The sequence below is a fragment of the Myotis yumanensis genome, unplaced genomic scaffold (assembly GCF_028538775.1).
Source record: "Myotis yumanensis isolate MYYU_CA2020_CCGP unplaced genomic scaffold, mMyoYum1.0.hap1 SCAF_3, whole genome shotgun sequence".
Taxonomy (NCBI): domain Eukaryota; kingdom Metazoa; phylum Chordata; class Mammalia; order Chiroptera; family Vespertilionidae; genus Myotis; species Myotis yumanensis.
Genome location: NW_027223754.1, coordinates 192,477,549 through 192,498,290, shown reverse-complemented (window position 1 = coordinate 192,498,290; position 20,742 = coordinate 192,477,549). Strand labels below are relative to the sequence as shown.

At 46.9% G+C, this 20,742-nt stretch overlaps 1 protein-coding gene across 2 annotated transcripts; it reads right to left on the bottom strand.

The window, feature by feature from the left end:
- Positions 1–97: 97 nt before the first annotated feature.
- Positions 98–19,895, bottom strand: FOXJ2 (forkhead box J2). 2 transcript variants are annotated; one of them, XM_070410731.1, is made up of 12 exons: positions 18,802–19,895; positions 15,822–15,916; positions 12,644–12,990; positions 11,066–11,140; positions 9,814–9,882; positions 9,490–9,630; positions 8,826–9,024; positions 5,982–6,398; positions 5,452–5,553; positions 4,686–4,895; positions 3,985–4,083; positions 98–3,100 (listed from the first exon to the last, which is right to left on the bottom strand). In XM_070410731.1, exons 3-12 carry the CDS (start codon positions 12,974–12,976, stop codon positions 3,012–3,014), a joined length of 1,734 nt encoding a protein of 577 aa, XP_070266832.1. In that variant the 5' UTR covers positions 12,977–12,990; positions 15,822–15,916; positions 18,802–19,895; the 3' UTR covers positions 98–3,011. The 2 variants fall into 2 exon arrangements, with proteins under 2 accessions (XP_070266832.1, XP_070266831.1); XM_070410730.1 differs by lacking the exon at positions 15,822–15,916.
- Positions 19,896–20,742: the final 847 nt, after the last annotated feature.

Below are 20,742 nucleotides of genomic sequence, written 5' to 3'. Positions count from 1 at the left end.
GAGGGGCAAAAGACCAATTGAAAACAAATACTTCACATTCCCCTCCTACCCTGGCATAGAAGAAACTTCAGACCAGCATCAATAAGATAAAACCGTAAACATTCTTCTTGGTTTTTATTATGAAAGCATGCAAAAAAACAACAACAACAATTGTGAGACCATACCCCCCCTTCCCAGCCTGCACCAATGCAAAGCATTACGAGTGGGAGGAAGGACTCACCAAATCAGAAACATAGAGGTTAAAGAGAGGAAGGCAGGGATGGGTGGATCTACACCAAGTAATTAATTGCTCCTTCTGTCCCTCTCCTCCACTTTCCCCCCGTATTTCATCTTGCAGGCAGTGAGCTCCTGCAGTTTTGCACACATCACCCAATACAACAACAATGACTATACTTCCAGCCCAGCAATGCTGAACCAACAAGAAAAAGTAGTATTCTTCCATTTCATGGTGGGGAATGGGGAACTCAGGCCCAAAGAGGATCAGGTTTTTCCTGTGCCACTGAGCAAGGCTGAGTTGAGTGAAGGGGACCTTAAGTCCAAGGAGGCCTGCCAGCCAATCTCCAGCCCTAGCCCCAAACTTCAGTTACTCTGGCAGCCCACCAGAGTTCTTAATGAGACTAGTTTTCTTTAAGACACAGATGATTTCTAAACAAGGGACATTTACATGGATGATTTAGTCTACCCTTGCAAACTCTGTCTGAATCTGAGTAGAAAAGGAGTTTACAAAAGAGGAGTGATGACATGTAAAGGGGGCATCTTAGGGAGAACAGATAGGAAGTTGTGTGCAGGAGGCACCTTGATTGGAAGAAATAAGAAAGATGCCCAAAATAGAAACACTGGGCAAAGGCATTGTGCCACCCTCTATGAGAAATTCTCCTTCCCCCAATTTTAAAATATTATGTCATACTTCAACCCCACTAACTGCCCTCCAACACAATGGGGGATTCAAGCCACTCACACCCCCACTTCTTACAAAGAACTTCAAAGAAATAAAGTGCTCTTTAGTCAACTGCCCTTTCCTGCCCCTTTACTTCAGCCTCACTGGACATCTTCAACAAACTCTCATGTAGAACCCCCTTCTAAAGAAGGAGGGGGTGGGAGAGGGGGGAAAAGCAGGAGTGGAAGGCTAAATCTTTTGGAAATCATCAGTAAATAAAGAAATATGAACAAAGAAAAAGCAGAAATCACAGAGAGAGTGGCCCTGTCCAGTCCATACGTTATGTCCTGTAGCTTTCAGAAACTAAACATTCAGCGAAATAAAAATGGAAGTAAAACTGTTCTTCCCACCCATAACTACAATTCAACAGTTAATATCAATATATACTAAGGACTCTGCAGCCATAAATCATGGCCACTCCTTGTTAAAGGAGAGAAGTTATCCGTATACCTTTTTCTGAGGGGTCTCCCTTGGTTCTCATTGAACTCTTCCCTCTAGATTATTTACTCCACACTACCAAGCTCCTTCACCCCTTCCAAAGACCACTGTAAACGTTTCAGCCCCAATGGTCTGGATTCCAACAGAGCATTTGCCTAGATAATTAAAGAACTGAGAGTTCCTTCCTGTGTCTGTGCCAGCTCCGTTTTCCTTTCCCCACCCTCCTACTACCAATTCCGGTTGGTTCTGCTATGATCGGTGGAAAGAGATTCCTATCTGCCCTAGGACATGATGACACGAAGAGTGATGACGGGTTACTTTTCTATCTTGAGAATGCCGGAAAATGAGGGAAGAAAATAAGGTGAGTAGGAGAGTTGAGCCAACAACCAAAGGAGGACAACATAATATTTGCTGAGTGGGAAAGGGGGTTGAAGACTAATCTGTAAATGCAGATAAGAACCACAGTACATTTCCAGAAAAAATTCTGTTTAAAAAGCCAAAACGGTTACACTGAAAACATCTCCAAAAAGCCAAGCCTATGCTGAATAGTTGTCCTCATTCCTACCACAGCCACAGATTCTGACTCAGACCCGCCCTATCTCCCTTTGAGAATGGCTTAGGACAGTGGTTCTCAACCTTCCTAATGCTGCGACCCTTTAATACAGTTCCTCATCTTGTGGTGACCCCCAATTTCATTGTTACAAATTGAACATAATTAAAGCATAGTGATTAATCACAAAAACAATATGTAATTATATATGTGTTTTCCGATGGTCTTAGGCGACCCCTGTGAAAGGGTTGTTCGACCCCCAAAGGGGTCGCGACCCAGGTTGAGAACCGTTGGCTTAGGAACAAGCCAATGGACGTTGATTTGATATAGTATTATATACCAATTCCTGAATGTTTTACAGTCCATTGCCCCGCTGCAGTATTCTACTCCATCCAACCCAGGCCTCTTATTCCACTAGGGTTCTGTTGTCACCTTCTGGCACCACCGCCATCACTCTTGCCCTTAATGGGGAATGAGGATCAACGGAAGTAAGGACTGAAAATATGAAGGGACAGGGAAGAGCTGAGAGGACAAAATTAGCACCACTGAGTAAAACCTGCAAAGTCCTGGCTGCCAAGCAGTGTCTGAGGTCCTTCTACTTGGTAATGTGGCCTCTCCAGTCCTGGACTGAATTGATAAGAACAGAAAACAACTTAAGGTCGAAAGGTATGTTTAGCATTGAATATCTCAGAGTGAAAGGTAAATCCGAGTTTGAAACCTTTCTCTGTAGCTATCATGGCCTCGCCTTCCAGCCAGATGATTTTAAATTAGCAAGGGGTGCACATGGTTGATGGTATAGGGATAGGAGACCGGGGACCGCATATAACCAATAATCGTAATAGTAACATAATAAGAATAAAAGAATCAGGGGGAAAACAAGAAGAAAGTGGAAGAATGAGGCAGGACAAAGGGGTTATCTTCGGCAGCATCTTGCGGTGACTTCTCTGACAGAGAAAGAACAAAACAAGAGGATATATAGTATATCTGTACACAGGCAAGGGGAGAAGGGATGGGCTGGGGCTGCTCTTTCCCCACTGCCAGGCTTCACCACCCAGCCCTGGGCTGAGAGTCACACTCTGTGATGCACTAAGTGATCAAGTCCCAGTCGAAGTCATCAGGGATCTCCTCATTGGCACCAGGATGTGGAACCGGCGGCCGAGGGACCATATGGTGTGCTATCAGGAAGAGAGAAAGACATTAAAAGGGGAATAGATGGGAAGATATTCTATCAGTTAGATGGACAGTGCTCAGCCCCAAAATACCATGAGGGATGTCTGGTGAACCTATTGTTCTTATCATCCCTGAGTTATTTTTGTTACCAACCACAACTTCAGTGAGGCCCCAGGAAATAAACTAGAGCAAACCAGCTTCCTTGCCAATATAACAGTTTGCAGCCATTACACTTATACTTACAAAGACTATGTAATAATGACCAAAAACATACAGATGTACTAATATTTGAAAAGCATTACAGAAATTTGTGTGTTATATGTGTAAGGAATACAAGGACAAAGATTCCAATGTCACTCCCAAAATTGAAAATGCCTGTGGTTTGGCAGGATTTTTCTAAAATGGATTTGAAGTGGAACAGTTCGTTTTGTACTATTTCTGATAACTTTGGGTCTCCCCTGGCACTCCTACCATCGGAGATAGTTTCATCCCAGACCCCTGATTCTAGAGGTCAGGCAACAGGAAAGTAGCCATGGACACAAAGCAGCTATGTTTTATGTTTTGCATATCATGTTCATTTATTTGCCTGAGTATATCTCTCTCAGCTTCTAAAGCTAGACATAAATGTTCTGTGTATCTATCTTTTATTTATAGTCATGCTTTTACTGCCTTTTATTATCACAGGTACCAGATAATTTCAAAGTAAATGTCTACTTTAGTCTCCCATGACACACACCTCAGGAGCAGGTGACCCGGACTCCGGCCTTTAGAATCATGAAGGCTCATTCCTGCCAGGAGGTGCAGGGAATGCAGACCCAGAGACAAGAAAGTGAGACACCTGGTCAGGGAACAGAGTGCTTGGTGGGAAAACAAGCTTCCTGGCTCTTACCTGGGCGATTATATCCTGCTGAGTCCTGGGTGGGGATTGGATACATCGGTGATGGGCCAGGGTATAGGTGGGGGGCTTGTGGGTGCCCATAAGAGTTCACTGCCAAACAAGAACACAGTTACTTGAGTGGGATCATTCTACTCAATGAAGCAGGGTCCCACAGTGAGGGAAAGAACAGTCCTCTCCCTCCCCTTTACTTCCCCTCCCCTGCTCTGTTCTATAGCCCCCAAGGGCATGAAGACTTTCTGCAGAAGCTATCAATCCTCGCCCCTGAGGGTATAAAGGACCCCAAAAGGAGAACTGTGGAAGAACATAGGCATTAGAAGGATGACAAATGTAGAAATAGGGTCACTGAGTCTCTCTGTCACTGGTTTGATGATCATGTAAGTGTAGAGAATGAAGACTTGACCTGCTATGATTCAGCTATGGGCTACTGAGCACAAATGTGGAATGGAGACTTTCTCCTCCCTTTTCTTACGGAACTCTCATCTTCCACATCCAGGAATCACACGGTCTATTTCTTGGGCATTCTTCAGGACTTTACAGATAAATGTTCAGTCAATGTGGTGAACAGTCTTGTCCTGTTGCTCAGTTTGGATAACTGCCCATTAGATGATTTCTCTCCATTTTCTTCTGTCCTTCTCCTCCCCCTCCCTTTTCATCACAGTCCCCACCTCCTTGGCCACTAGCTTTGTTCCTACCTTGGTTTAGGGCTGGCTCTTGTTTGCCACTGGTGAGGGCACAGGAGTCAGCAATTCGGGCAGGGGCTGGTGGCCGGTGGGAACCCCCCTGAGGGGGCACGTGACCAGTCTGAGTAAGGAAGTGGTTGAGGGAGTCGCACAGATTGGCAATGTGATGCTGGTCCAGGCTCCAGTTTTTCTGCTCTGCCTGTCGCAGACTCTCCATCAGTTCTACAAGCAGAGAAGCAAGAAAGGCTAACCTTGCAGAGGCCCAGAGCCCCTATTGGATCTATCCCATCTCGCTGTTCCAACCACATCACAAATCAACACCACCAATTAAATGCATTGTCCATTATAACCGGCATCCGTTAGAGCTCTACAGGTTCAAATTCTCATTCTACTTGTGTGTTACTAAATTCGTATTTTAATTTTGATCTTACTGATGAGTAAAACAAAGTTTCAAAGTAGCTGAAGGAATTAGCCAGGGTCATACTGTCAGCAAATGGTGACAAAAATTCAAACCACTGGTCCAGGTTTTCTGAATTCCTGAGAGCCTTCCCTCTCTCCCAGAGACAGAATTGGCTAGGATAAACCATGGTCATGTTTTGAGATAAGGCTAAATTTATGAAACCTAATTTGCAAATTATACCAATATCATCTACCTTGTGAAATACGGAGGGGAATCAATAAAATCTTCAAACTTCACTTAACCATCTCCTTCTGGTACTGATTTCTATTGGGTCTGTCTACTTCCAATGGCTCCCTCCTCTCTTCAGTCATCACTAACCTGAGAACTGTGACTGCTCAATGCTGGACCAATTGAGCCGATTCACCATCTTGAAGCTTTCCTTTAAGGAGTCAATATTGGAGCACCAGTCAGGAGGAAAGGCTGTAAAGAGGACACGTGGGGCATAAGAGAGAGTCAAGTGTAAGATGGCAGTCAGCTCATTAGCAGACTGACTACATGTGAGATTCTTGCATCTATATAGGTTATCGACTGCATTACCAAGACAGTTTTAGAATCTCCCTCCCTGGAGATTTAGGACAAGTAAAGCTACCTATGCATTAGGTATTGACAGCTCAGCTCATAGGCAGGAGAATATACAAAACAATCCCAATTTACCTACAATTTCTATAATACAGAGCTTGAAGTAGCAACTTGTTAGTTCAGATGAGCTCTCACGGAGGAGAGGCTAGACTCGGTATTTACTTCCTCACCAATTGGACCTCCATGCCAGAGTCAGAAAAAGGAGTCATTCATACCCCTGTCCTGTCCCCCATCCGTCCCCCAGCATCTCCCTGTACCCTCTTACTCACCAAAACCAGTACTATTGATAGGAGCCTGGCCTTGTGCCTGTGGTTGTGGTGGCGGCGGCTGCTGGGCAGGGTGGGTGTGGGGATGGTGCTGATGAGGGAGGTAGCTTCCATGCTGAAGTGGAGGTGGATGCATGGCCATCACAGAGGGAGGCCCATAGCCTTCAGCACCAGCCTGCTTCCCCCCTGGTGGGGCACAACCATCTGGGCTTGGGGTGTGCAGTGGAGGAGCACCCGCTACTGTTGAGGGGCCCTGGGCTGGTGCCGGCTGCTGCTGTGGCTGTGATTGTTGGGGTTGTGACTGTGGCGGCTGCTGCTGCTGCTGCTGTTGCTGCTGCTGCTGCTGAGGAGGCGGCTGCTGCTGCTGGTACATGTAGTAGTTGTTAGAGGGTGGCATGTCCCCCAGGAGAGAGGAAAAGCCTGCAGGGTGGGAGGAAGCAGGCGAGTCACTTGGGCAATGCATTTTCACTAAACAGGATTTCCACTCGGTTGAGGTGGGTAGCCTCAGATGGAAACCACAGACTTCAAAGATAAGGCTGTTCTGGGACAGCAGGGATGGCATTGGCCCCCTGGTAGGTAAAGCAGACAGAGGGAGGGCCTTGACATTGTGGTCACCACTGAAATTTTAGCAAAAGGTCAGCATGTACCTTTTTATGCTTTTTTAAAATATATATTTTATTGATTTTTTACAGAGAGTTAGAAACATCGATGAGAGAGAAACATGATCAGCAGCCTCCTGCACACCTCCTACTGGGGATGTTCCTGCAACCAAGGTACATGCCCTTGACCGGAATCGAACCTGGGACCCTTTGGCTCTATCCACTGAGCCAAACCAGTTAGGGCCCTTTTTATGTTTTTGTACAAGGATTTGAGTGTAGGTCTTAATCATAGTTTCAAAAGACACCAGACATCAGGTCAAGTTTTAAAAGTAAATCATAAATAAAACAAAGCCATGGGAGTCTATTCTCTCCTCTTCCTTATTGTCTCTACACCAGCCGTTCTCAACCTGTGGGTCGCGACCCCTTTGGGGGTCGAACGACCCTTTCACAGGGGTCGCCTAAGACCATCGGAAAACACATATATAATTACATATTGTTTTTGTGATTAATCACTATGCTTTAATTATGTTCAATTTGTAACAATGAAAATACATCCTGCATATCAGATATTTACATTACGATTCATAACAGTAGCAAAATTACAGTTATGAAGTAGCAACAAAAATAATTTTATGGTTGAGGGTCACCACAACATGAGGAACTGTATTAAAGGGTCTCGGCATTAGGAAGGTTGAGAACCACTGCTCTACACCCTTCTACTGTATTCACTACCAACAAATGGAGCTTCAGTGAGGAGTACATAAGGAATGAATTTCTCCAACAAACTGAGGCTAGGGGCTTTCAGCCAATATTAAAATTCAGTGAACACTTTACTGTCCTCACCAATGTAGCTTTTTACTTTGTTTCTGAAAGCTTCTCCATGTTCTTCCTTTCCAATCAACCAATCACCTGAGTTGGACCAATTTCTCATGCAAATGCTACAATCTTAGAACACGACTCTTGATTCAAATCCCCTGGCCATGTGGCTCAGTAGCTGAGCATCGACCTATGAAGCAGGAGATTGGATTCAATTCCAGATCAGGGCATATGCCCAGGGAGAATCAATGATTCTCTCTCATCATTGATGTTTCTATCTCTCCCTCTCCCTTCCTCTCTGAAATCAATAAAAATATATTTTTTAAAGAAATTCATGACAATTAATATAAATTTCCAAACAGTAAGTCCTAACTACTTTTAATCATTCCATTCACCTCCTGCTGTCTATACAAGGCCACAGTACAGAACAAGAAGATATGATGATTCACCTAATGTCTTTTATTTTTTACATTTTATTTTATTTATTTTTCCATCACCATTTATCCCCCATATACCCTCTTCCACTTCTACCCACCCCCTCACCAAAAAGTCTTGACTTTCCCCCTACCTCTAATTTCTTTAAAAAAAAACAACAACAAAAAAGGAATTACAGAAGGCTGAACCAGATCGAGCCTCCCAATAAAGACTTTAAATCATTTCCAATTGATGATTCAGGAAATTGAGTATGAACAAGTTATAAACTAATATTAAATTGTGGTAGGTTAATAGATATAAATAACCAAAAAAATGTCTTTTTTGTTAAGGATGCATGTTGCAATGATATTTACAGGTAGATGACATGTCTGAGAATTGCATCAAAATACTCCAATTAAAAAGAAGGGGAGGGGTGGAGGTAGAAGAGGGCATCAGGTGATGCCCAATGGTGATGGGAAGAAAAAAAAAAAGCTGAGCGGTAAATGAAACAAGCTTAACAAAATATTGGTAACTGTTTAAGTTGGGAGATGGAAACATGAGGGTTTACAACACTATTTTCTCTATTTTTACATCTGTTTGAAATTTTTACTAATAAAAATTAACAAATATAAATATGCTAAAAAAAATAAGATTAAATTGTTCTCACAAAGAAACGTTGGGGGGAAAGGGGGGTACTGACGATTAAGGAAAGAGAACTGCTGTCCCCTAGTGGTCATTCTCTAAATGACTTGCTTACAGCAATAAAATCACTGCCCTTCCCTCTAGAAGGGGGATGCTTCCTGAAGCTAATAACCCAGACTGTGTGTTGAAACAGCTGTCCTTCAGAACTATGCCAGAAGAGCTCAACTCCAAACAGTACTGACTCATGACATGCTTCCCCTGACCAGTGATCAACCTCTCCTTGTGTTAAAAATAAGAAAGAAGGGAGAAAAGAGAATGTCACCACCTATTCAAAAATACAAGGCTGGCCAGGCTCCCACCCCAACTTCAGACTCACCATGCTGAGAGGAGGAAGAGGACTTCTCCAGCATGGATTTGTAGAGGTTGCGGAAGGACCAGCTCAGATCCTGAAAATTGATCTCTGAGTAGGAGAATTTGAAGTCATGGTTGGTGTTATACAAGGGAGGGGGACCCTCAGCACTTTCTCGGCCTGGAGCCCCTGCAGCCACTGCTCCACCATCCACAGATCCTGGGCCCTACAAATAGAAGAAAGACTTGATCCACGTCCCAAATGAGGGACCAATATTACCCTTTCGTGGTCCCCAAGCTCTCCTGCCTGTCTTTATCCTCTACCAACTTTGCAAAGAATCAGCATATGTTCATATTTTGATGTAGTCTCTTGTGGTTTCCCTATGCTACATCCATGTACTTATTTCTCTTATAAACTTTTTTTGCCCCCCTTCTTCTCATCCCTTTTTTTCCCTGATCTTTCTCAAATTTCTGTTCTCATTCTCTCTCTCTCTCTCAGCTTCCCTCTTTTGCTCTCCCCTTCATTACCAATTGATCAGCCTGCTGTATCACAGATACTCAATACATAATTTTGAACTGAAAGACAGATGAATCTATTTAACCACCCAATCACCTATCCATCCATTCACCCAGCCACCAACTCACCCATCCATCCATCTGCCTCTATGCCCTCTTCCACCTCTCCTTCCTACCTGGCTATAGCTGGTGATAGATGCGGGGCTCTGCAGTGACATCTGAGGATTCCCTTCTGGAGGCAGTGAGGCTTCTCCACTCCCTGGAACACCTCCCCGAGGGCTCTTGCTTGCCTCCTGTTCTGGTGAGTCCTGGGATAGCTGAGCGGTGTGAAAGAATGGAAATCCATAAGCAGAAGCTAAACTTCCTCCCAAGACTCATGGTTTCACCTCTGCTGGTATTTGCCCTTTGCCCAGACATATGAAAGGACTGAAAACTCAGGAAAGAGTGTGGAAGGAGCAGCTGGCTCAGAAAAGACATTGCTCCATGAGGTGGGGACTTACGTCATCATCTGGTGGGTGTCTCCTCTTCCGGGAGATGTCAGGACAAGTGTCGATGGTCCAATAAGAACCCTAGAAGGAGAACCAGCACCAAGAGAACAAAATCATTTTCAATGAAAAGTCTCACCTTTGGAAAAGCAGATATTTGGGAGGATTTTTTTTCATAAAATAACAGTTCTATATATTAAGCAAAATGTCTGGACAAGCCCTAACCGGTCTGGCTCAATGGATAGAGCGTTGGCCTGCGGAATGAAAGGTCCCAGGTTCGATTCCGGTCAAGGGCATGTACCTTGGTTGCAGGCACATCCCCAGTGGGAGGTGTGCAGGAGACAGCTGATAGATGTTTCTCTCTCATTGATGTTTCTTACTCTCTATCCCTCTCCCTTCCTCTTTGTAAAAAAACAATAAAATATATATTTTTTAAATGTCTGGACAAAAGAAAAATGACTGAAAATTCACACAAAAGCTTGAGGATACTGGTTAATTTTGAGGAGAAGGTTGGCCTAATAGGGGATATCAGAGATACCCCAGATGGTGCAAACTCAGACCTCTATTGTTCTGGAGGGACAGAACAATGGTATCTAGTTCAAACAGCTACTCTTCTATGTGATCTGAGGCAAGACTCTCTTGGATGTTAGCATCCAAATCTGTCAAACCAAGAGAATGACCTACCCCTTCTTCTTTTTAAAGATAAAAAGTTCCTACAAAGGTTATTAAGACCGCCTTTTACATCTAGAATGAGTGCTACACACACACACACACACACACACAAAACCCACAGGGCAGCAAAGTCAACTTTAACATAAATATTTCTATTTTTTATAAAAGATTTTCACGCCTGGCTGGTGTGACTCAGTGGTTGCGCGTTGACCTATGAACTAGGAGGTCATAGTTCGATTTCGGATCAGGGCACATGCCCAGGTTGTGGGCTTAATCCCCAGTATGGTGGGTGCAAGAGGCAGCTGATCAATGATTCCCTCTCATCTCTGATGTTTCCATCTCTCTCTCCTTCTCCCTTCCTCTCTAAAATCAATAAGAATATATATTTTTTTAAAAAGATTTTACAATCTTCCTTAGTCACTCATTTTAGTGGGGCCCTACAAGCTTGATTACCAAGCTCTTCCATTGAGAGAAAAAATAAAGCTGCTTCTCTAACATGATTTCCTCTTCTGGGTAATTAAAACAACCACAAGAGTTTGGGCTGTCTCTCTCCTTCCTGTTCCTCCTTCAGTGCTTATAGCAAGCAGTATCTCACCTTCCCAGGGTCATCCCGGGGTCTGGGCACCTTCCGGAAACACTTGTTGAGAGAAAGGTTGTGCCGAATTGAATTCTGGGGAAGCACAAAAACAAGTTAGATTTGAGCACTGTGCAAAGCAGAACATTTTCCAATAGGATACAAAGGGACCCAAAAGGACATAACACAAAACAAAGTTCAAGTATTAGAGTAAACTCAGCACCACTCAGCTTTACTGATGAGGGAGCATACCTATCAGATAGCAAGAACAATGAACTAAAAAGAGATGCAGAAATTATATTGATGAGCAGTAATGGCTATAAATGTGGCTACCGCGTGCTTCTGGAAAGCTGTTTATATAGTTTTTCAATCTTTCCACCCAATTGATAATAAGTATATATAAATGCCTCAAAATCACATCTTCTCAATTTTCATACCATTCTATCTGTAGTTCAAAAAAAAAAAAGTTTTAGCCCTAGCCAGTTTGGCTCAGTAGATAAATCAGTGTTGACCTGCAGACTAAAGGGTCCCAGGTTCAATTCTGGTCAATAGCATGTACCTCGGTTGTAAGCTAGAACCCTGGCCCTGGTTGGAGGCATGTGGAAGGCGATCAATCAATCAATGTGTCTCTCTCATATCAATGTCTCTCTCTCTCTGACTCTCCCCAACCCTTCTACTGTCTCTAAAAATCAATGGGAAAACATCCTCGGGTGAAGATTAACAACAAAAACTGTTTATAAACTGTTTATAAAAGTTTTAAAACTGTTTCTATTAATAATAACAGATATAAGTTATGAGTAAAACAAAGGCACAGTTTACCTTTCTTTTCTCAACAGCCCAGAGATTGGACACATTTGAAGGAAAGAAATATTGTTGTGTAAATGTGTTGGAGGTTTTGGTAGCTAACAGGGGCATATGCAGAAAGGAAAAAAACTGAATGCTTTCAACAGTCTTCAGCTCATCATCTGGTTTGTGTATCAACTGGTGATTCATACAGGGAGAGAACTCTATTAAAACCCCATTCTACCCTGCAGTTGGCAAATGAATTGGTACTCCAAAAGACTGAGAACATCAATCTTCCTTCTTAGCTTGGAAGAGGAGTCCCCTTCTTTTTTTTTTTTTTTATCTCCAGCCAAATGACTTATCCTCTCATTACTTGCTTGGTAGATGAGCTGTTGGTGAAGGACCTAATTATATTTCTTTTTCTTGGTGTACAGTTTTTAAAAAGATGATGACTGTGTGCAATGAAGCTTTGGAAATGTGATGAGATTCCTACTACCAAGTAGGAAGGAGCAATGCTATGCCTTGCACAGTGACTTGAACATAGTAGAGTGGCAATAAATATTTGTGAAATGAATGGATATTCTTTTTGAGGAATCAGAAGACAAGAGGGTATAATGAGTAACAACATCCTGCTAGCCCCATAACTATACTTAGAGGCTCAGTATCACTGGAGTTTCCCTGATGTACCTGATGGAAGTATATACCACATGTCTGAGACAGGTCAGTCCATTGGACCAGATTAAACAAAGAAACAAAAGTAGAGAAAGAAAGTTGTCAAAGGCTGAAAATAATCCCAGGTAATAGAAGCCATCCCACCTTCCAACCAATGCCAGCATTCTTGTAATAGGGGAAGTTATCACAGATCCAGCGGTAAATCTCGCTGAGGGTCATCTTCTTGGCTGGAGAGGAGTTGATGGCATAGGTGATGAGGGTGGCGTAGCTGTATCGTGGTTTGCCATCCTGGTGGACCGCTGCCTCATCTTTGCTCAGGGTGGCATTGGGATCTGTGGGTGAGCCTGGTGGACACTTGCGGCTGCCCCCTGGAGTCCCAGCCTGGGAAGCACTCCCTAGCTTCTCAATGGTAGCTCGGAGGGTCAGCTGGGGGAGCCAGTCTATGGAGGTGAGGCTACTCTCTAGATCAGAAGCCATGGTTCTTCTGGGTTCTGCAAAGAAATGCACAAAGGAAATAGAAAAATGAGTGTTAACTCTGGTTATAGGTGGCAAATAATACTTGAATCCTAGTGCTTTAAAGAAGGTACTTTCTTTCTTCTATAATTCCCTCAGTAGACTTCTTTATGAGACAGCCCTCCATGTGGTCCTAGAACCCAAATAGATCAATCACCAATCATCTACCAGATGAAAGATTGGTACTTATTCTACATCTTAATGTGGAACATAGCCTAGAGGTCTCTCCCTTCATGTAGGACTAAAAGTGAGATCAAACCACCCAACTGAGCCATCCCCTCTATTCTCCTTGCTGAAAGCCCTACAACATAATATCTTTAAAGTATGTAGAAAATAATTTTAAAAATACACTTAGATAGCAGGAAACATCTGCCAAAATCTATTCTTCAATTATGTGACACTTACTGTAATTTACATACAACATATACCGATAGCACAAGTGAGCATGTGAAGAAAAACATTCTAAACAGAAATACACACTGATGAAGCATATACCAACATTCTAAAGATGTTTCGTATCAGATATATTTGAGCATTTGCCCCTTTTAGCCCACATACATGTGCATGAGGCATATTAGACATATACCAAGCATAAATTACGTATGACTACCAGCAAAGAACAGATGTAAGACAGACACATAAACAGAGATCACAATTAGCTACACAGCATACCTTACCAACAGGGCACAAAGTCACACACGCAGAGGTAACAGCTCCTGAGTAGTCCTGCCCTCACACCTTGAAAGCTACCCCTTTGCAAGCTCAGCCCACAGACACCTACACCAGGAAGAAGTCATCAGCAAGGACCTCCCACCTCCCTGGGCCTGCTGGGCTTCACTAAGCCAGGGAGACACCCAGCTGAGTGCACACCGGTAACAATCAGATAGCCTGGCTAAAAATAGCCACGCTGGGGCTAAAAGCTGGCTCCCCTTCTCCCGCCCTCCTCCTCTCTCCTTCCTTCCCAGCCAGGCACGCACGCTCGCTGCACCTCCATGCAAACTTCTGGCGCTGCCAAACCGCCCACGCCTGATGTGTGCACGCCCAGCTGCCACCCACACAGCCTGGGCGCTCTTACTGGCAGAGAGGTGTAGCTAGAGTGACATCTTGGTGGGGGAAGGAGAAGAACGATGGGTGACATCTGTATTGCAGGGTCTAGAAAGGCTGGCAGGAACCGCTTGGTAGCCATTTGGCACTCCCCTAGAGCTGATGCCAGCAACCCCCTAAGCACTGGCTGCCTAACAGGTTTGTGCCTGCACAGCCTCCAGATTCCAACTAGTATTTCTTCCTCCTATCCCTGCAGACAGCCCCGCCAGGGCATTTCTCTAACACGCCTCAGATTTCAGAATCCTGGACAGAAACATTTTATGTATGTCATCTCTAAATCCACGCACAGATACTATGCACAAGCGTATACTTACAACTACACACAAATCCACACACTTTGCCATCCAAAGCTCAGTGCTCGCTATGGCTGCCTCCCCGTCTCCCGACTCCAACACATCTTTCAGGCTATCAGTCACTCTTCTGGTCAGTGGCTCATCCCCCCTTAACACTTACCCCTTTCTCCTAAAGGTCAGCCTTCATGGTCATCTCTCTCCCCCGACAAGGTCCCCACCTACACAATCTTTGCACATATACACCAGCACCCAGCCCTGAGCTCGTCACCGGCAACACGCCTACTCTACAGGGATGAAGGAAACACCTTGGTGCCTCAAGGGCCTAGGCAGCCAGAGATCCAATTGCAACCCAAGAATTGCTTGACAAGAGAAGGGGGGTGGGGGGATCATGTTTATAAATAGTTTTATAAAGGGGTTTTCCTTTTATCCATATCTTCTCTCCCACCACCCACAGAAACTTGGAAACTAATAGGGATAGTGAATCATTCCAGGAAGTCTCAGACCTCCTAGCACTATATATACTAAGTCAAAGCACCACAGCCTCTGATAAAGCAGGGCTCTTTGGCCAGTAACCGGGGTTATCCCAGCTGGACAATACTGTGACAATGAGCAGGTTCTCAATGCCCACAGGGGAGGTCTGTAACGAAATGTTACCCTACTCCGATGATCTCCTGCTAAAGATCCCCAGGAAATCTCATCTGAAGAACACAGAAGCCTTTAGTGGATATTTCATTTGAAACTCCCCCAACATTGGACAGGAGCATGAGAGTAGATTTAAAGTGTTCAGAGGGCTTACAGAACCCATTTGGTACATGCCAATCACGGTGACTTCCGGAAAGGGAAGCACTCTCAGCCTGCTGCGAGTTGTTCTGTGCCCTTCCCTATCCTTACCCCAGCACCAGGTTAGGACACCGGGGTTAAATTTAACCTTTCTCCTGCACCCTCCCAGTCAGCCTTCCAGATATGCCCCAGCACTCACAATATATCCCAGTCTCATCGGCTACAAGAAGCTTGCAGCAAAAGGTCCTTCTGATCTTTCAGCACCATTCTCCTTCAACCCATCCCACTTCCTCACTCCCGTCACTTCCCCATTCTTGAAGAGCAACCCAGTGTGAAAAAGCTCAGACACTGAGGTTCCTGTGTTCCATTCCCAACCTTGACACTGACTCACTAAATATCCCTAACCGCCCCTGGCTCCCTGAAGTCCTGATGCCTCAGTTTCCCCTGTTAATAAAAGGGATGGAGTCCTAAACACTGCCAAGGCTCCATCCCTGGAGGGAAGTGAATGAAGCTAAATGAGCTCGTGGCTGCCACACATTCCACGCTCCCCAAAATAATGGCATGAGGCTAGTGTTCAGGGCTATTCTTAGCAAGGCAAACAAGAGGTACTTCCATTTCTCAGTCCAACCAACCTAGTTACCCAGACCTCTCTCTCCAGGTGGGCCTCGTGCCACTGGGCTTGGGCAGAACCTGAGTCAGGCCACATTCTTCTCTGCGTGCTGGAAGACTGAAAGGAAATACCCATAGAAACTGGGAAAGGCAGCCAAAGGGCAGGCTCCATCACATCCACAGGGCGTCTAAGGAAGACTACAGTACTGGGAGAAAGGCAGAGAAAAACAGAAAGACATTCTGTTGGAGTGGAAGACGGATTCTGGATGAGACATGTAAGATCCAAAATTACAGGCACAGTTTTCTTCCCATTTTATCTGCAAGGCCAGTAATTATTCTCTGTGTGGTGCCAAGGTCAGGCATTAAGGAGTGATAATTTCCTGCTTTGCACATAATGCCAAAACTAATAGAGCAATGGCTGCATTAACCACATTACCAATTACCAGTGGGCTGCCTGGATTTCAGTCCTGACTCCACTACCTACTGGCCTTGCAACCTCAGGCAAGTTACTTGACCTCTGTGTGTTATAGTTTCTGCATCTATAAATTAAAGATGATAACTATACCTACATAGGGTTGTTGTGAGGATTACCTTAATATTCTTTTTTTTTAAATTATCTTTACTATTGAAAGTATTACAGATGTCCCCCTTTTCCCCCCATTGACTCCCTCCACCCCGCTGCTGTCCCCTCCAGGCACCTTAATATCTTAAAGCACTTAGTAAGTGTAACTATTATTTTTTTTGAATGGGGGGAAAAAGAATACTAGAAATTAAAAATTAGAAAACTGACAGATCATAGAGCTAAGACCGGAAGCAGAAAGCCTGCCATGGTTTATACTGCAAAGCCTGCACTGAGTTTGCAATCATTTGCAGGATGTCAGAATCTCAAGCTTTTCCTTTGGGGATAGTATCACTGATCAATGTCAGGGTCAGGACCAAGTAAACTCCAGGGATGAAGGAATGGGGGAATATCATCTCTTATTTTTCAGGGGGTGCGGGGGGGGCTAGGTCTGGCCATAAGACATGATCTGGAAAATAGCACTCTCTAAATCACAGTTAATTCAGCCCAGAGCCATGTGCTTCTGACTGATTCCTCAGAGGCAGGCACTGGAAAACTCAGAGCAAGCAGGGCCAGTGAAGCTGTGTGGTGGTGGTACACCTAGAGGTGTTACCATTCAACAAGTTGCATTCCAGCATCTGGTAAAGTGCTTCGTAAGAAATAAACTGCTGTTACAGCAGAGCAGTTTTCAAAAGTTAGGGAAGGAGTTCTAGGATTCAGAGTCAAAGATCCTCATGGCTCTTGAGACTCGAGATACCAGAAATGAAGCTCTCTTATTAGCCCTATAAGCAGTGATCCCAGCCTGAGGCTGGGCTGCCCTGCTGCTTGGGATGCAGCCACTCATGAGGGCTCCCGCTGGGCCAGGGGAGGCCCAGCCCTTCCTTCCAGCTGGGCATCCTTACCAGAACCCTCCCCAGGTCACTGCACAGGGGGACCTGCTTTTAGAGGCCTCCTGGAAACATACAATTCTAGGTCACTGGAGGCTTGGTCTGAAAAGCACACATGCACCTGTCTCCAGAAACATACCCACTTGAAACACAGACAGAGATCAGACAGAGCCACACTCACCTGCATTAAGAAACATACACACATTGTCCTAAAGCACAGCCATACAAACCTGGACTGTAGCCCTGTCTCCTGTACTCCTATATCACTACTGACAGGTAGATTCCAGGGCCAAGTGGATGTACTTAGGGACTCAGACAGCCCATCCATGGACCAGACAAAGAGAGAAAGAAGAAACATAAAACCCCAAAGAGATAAAGCCTCCCTCCTGGCCTTGCTATGGGCTGTAATCCCCCGAACAGAAGACATTTCCTAATGACAAGGCAAGAAGGCAGGCCCCCAGTTAGGGATCCCAGGTTGAAGGGCAGAGCTCTCCTAAACACCAGCCTGGGCTCAGCCAGAGAATTTCCTGGCCCCTTTTTTCCTGCATTTTCTAAAGATTCTGGACTTGGATGATTCCTACTCCAATCTTACAAAGAAAAACTTAAATACAAGGTTCCAGAGACCCAGAACCAAACAAGAAACAGGAAGGGAGAAGATGAGACTACAGGTGCTTTTAGGAAAGGGAACTCCTGAGAAGTCCCATCTCCCTGGTGGCCAACTTCTTTAGAGGAAAAGCTGGAAGGAGGCTGAACCGGTCCCTTCTTCCTATGCAGGACCTGCTTTTTCCTGAGGAACCGTCAGCCCAGGACAGGAGTTGGACAGATGACTGGGACAGGGGGACAGAGTCAGCATTCGGGAGCAACTTCAACCCAGCAGCAGGCATTCCCCTGCGCCCTTGCCTCTTGTCTCGGGACGTGTGGAGTTCCCATTTTCCCTTTGGGTTTTATTGGTAAAGGCAGGCTCCCAGCCAGGAATGGGAATATCATGACAGGAGGCCTCTTGGTGTCTGAGGTACAGTGAGTGCGGACGGGGTGCTTTCCTTTCAAGGGAGCAGTAATCACAGTGATGGGACATAAAGACAACTTAGGGTTACAGACGAGAAAATGTGATACCAGTGGCAGCCCTACACAAGGGCAGGCCATGAAACGCCACCACGACTTGCGTGAGGGCCCTCTCCAGGTGACTGTCCAGGGGAGATGGCCCCAAGGATGCAGGGTGATATGGGGGTCCAGTTGGGATGTGTCAATCGCTGCTACACAGTATAGATGGATTCTGAAAATGCAGGTGTTTTCTCATGTCCCTTTGCTGTCAGCATGGAAACATACACTTCCCTAGGGACTTCAGGTGAACCCCATCCCGAAACACCAAGAAACCCACTTCCCAGAGCCTCTGCTGCAAGGGGTGGTTTCGAACCCAGGCGTTCCTTCAGAACACATTTCTCTGAGTTACCGTTCTACCTTCCCCAGCAATGAAACCCACCAGCCACCATCTCAGACCCCTACACCCACTAGTGCCTAAAGCGCAGGGACGGAGAGAAGGTGAAAGAATGCACTAACCTGTCTCCAAGGTTCCCCCAGCAAAGGGAGGGAACCACCTGGTCCTGGAGTTTGGGGTTGGAGGGATCCCCCTCTTCAAAGGCAGCTGAAGAGTCTCATCCTCGGTGGCTCTTCCCGTTCTTGGCGGAGCCTCCCAAGCTGGGGAGGGGATCTGGGTCCCCTGAGGATGAGGAGCGGAGGGGGGAGGGGGAGGAGGGGGAGGAGGGGGAGAAGGAGGTCCTACCTGGGGAAGGTGGCACACCCCCCACACCCTGCCCGTGACGCTGGGGAGGAGGGGAGGAGCCTCTCCCAACCAGGAGTCTCCTCCCCCTCGGGGGAGTCCCCCTCCCCCCCAAGCTGGCTGTTTCGGGAGTGGAGGGCTCCTTCTGTCCGCCGGGGAGCTGCGCGGACGGGCTCTGCCCCGTTCCACTGTCTGGGCACCAGGAAGTGGAGGGGCGGGCAGTCCTCGCCGCTCCCGACAGGCCGGGGGCCGCCGCTCCTCTCTCCCCGGAGCGTCCTCTGCTGCTGTGAGTACCGGAGAGGATGCAGGGCGCCTACTCCATGAGCTCACCCGCTCCGCTCTGCCTCCAAAGTCCCGAAGTGCTGCTGAGAGTGTGCTCGGAGGCGGAGGCGGCGGGCGGCCGCCCCCCGCTGGCTCTGCACGGATCGCCCCCTTCTACTTCGGAGCTCCGCTCCCGGCCGGCACGGGGGTCGTCCTCGCCGCCAACGAGGGGGCACTCGCCCCCGACCAGGGTCTCCCCTTTCCCTCGCGCGGACGGCAAGGGTCTCCTCTTCCACCGGGAGCGGTGGCCGCGTCCCCGCTCCCGCCTCCGCGGCTGGGGTGCCCCAGAGGGTGGGGTTTTCGCACTCCCCGCTCTGCCCGGGCGGCCTGGGCAGCGGGGTCCGGGAGGCCGCGGCTCCGCACCCCCGTCACTGGCTGCCGTGGCGCCGGCGCCTCCTCCAGCCCCGTCCCGTCCGGTCCGCTCGCTCGGCGCGTGGGGCTCCCCGCGCTGCCACCGCTCGGGCTCCGGCCAGTCCGGGCTCCCCGGGAGCCAGAAGGCGGACGGACGGTGCCAGGGCTCGGCTCGGGCTCGGGCTCGGCTCGGCTCCGCTGCAGGCCCCGGCTCCTCCCCGGCCTCCGCGCCGCGCTCCCGGCCCCTCCCCCGCCCCCGCCCGCCGGGCCGCGCCGCCGCCTCCCGCGCGGGTTAAGGAGGAGCGGGCGGCTCCAGGCCGCGGGCCGGGCTGCTCCGGGGGACGCGGCCGCGGCGCACAGCCCGGCTCCCGGGGACGCGGCCGCGGCTCACAGCCCGGGCCGAGCGCAGACCCTCACTCCCCGCCAGCCGCCGCCAGGACACCTCGCTCCGTGCAGCTCGCCATCCACCCTAGTGACGTCCCGCTGCTCCCCATCGGGCACACGGTGCATGGGACTGTCAATGCCGCCCCAATTCTGACCTTTCCTCATTCCGTTGCATTCCATTTGCAGATTCCATATGCATGTCCGTTTTGCTCAGGAATATCTTTGATGGGCGTCTCTTTCCCCTGAGATCGTTTGTAAAGGGTTCTGGGGATGAGGGTGGAGTTAATGTGTTACCCTGATATCCTGGAGTTCAGTAAATGCTTGTTGGATAAGTGAGTGTATATAAAGAAGTAAATGAGCATGTAACTGAGAAAACTCTGAACTAAACATAGGAAAGTCTAGCATTATAAGTTTTTTCTGTGGAATCAGTCACCAAAGAGGGGACCTTGATACTCACCTTGCCTACCCAATAAGGGTTGCTTTTTAAATTGCACAGTATACAAAATATGACTGTTCAGTTCGCTTGAAAAACCTGTAACATATCTTATCTTGGTCACAGAGTGTACAACGTTCTTATTTTCTGCCCCTTAAAGAGTAATCCCCACCCAAAGATAGAAATGCCACACCAGGGAATCTACCCTCCACTTTTCCTCTTAGAGTCATAT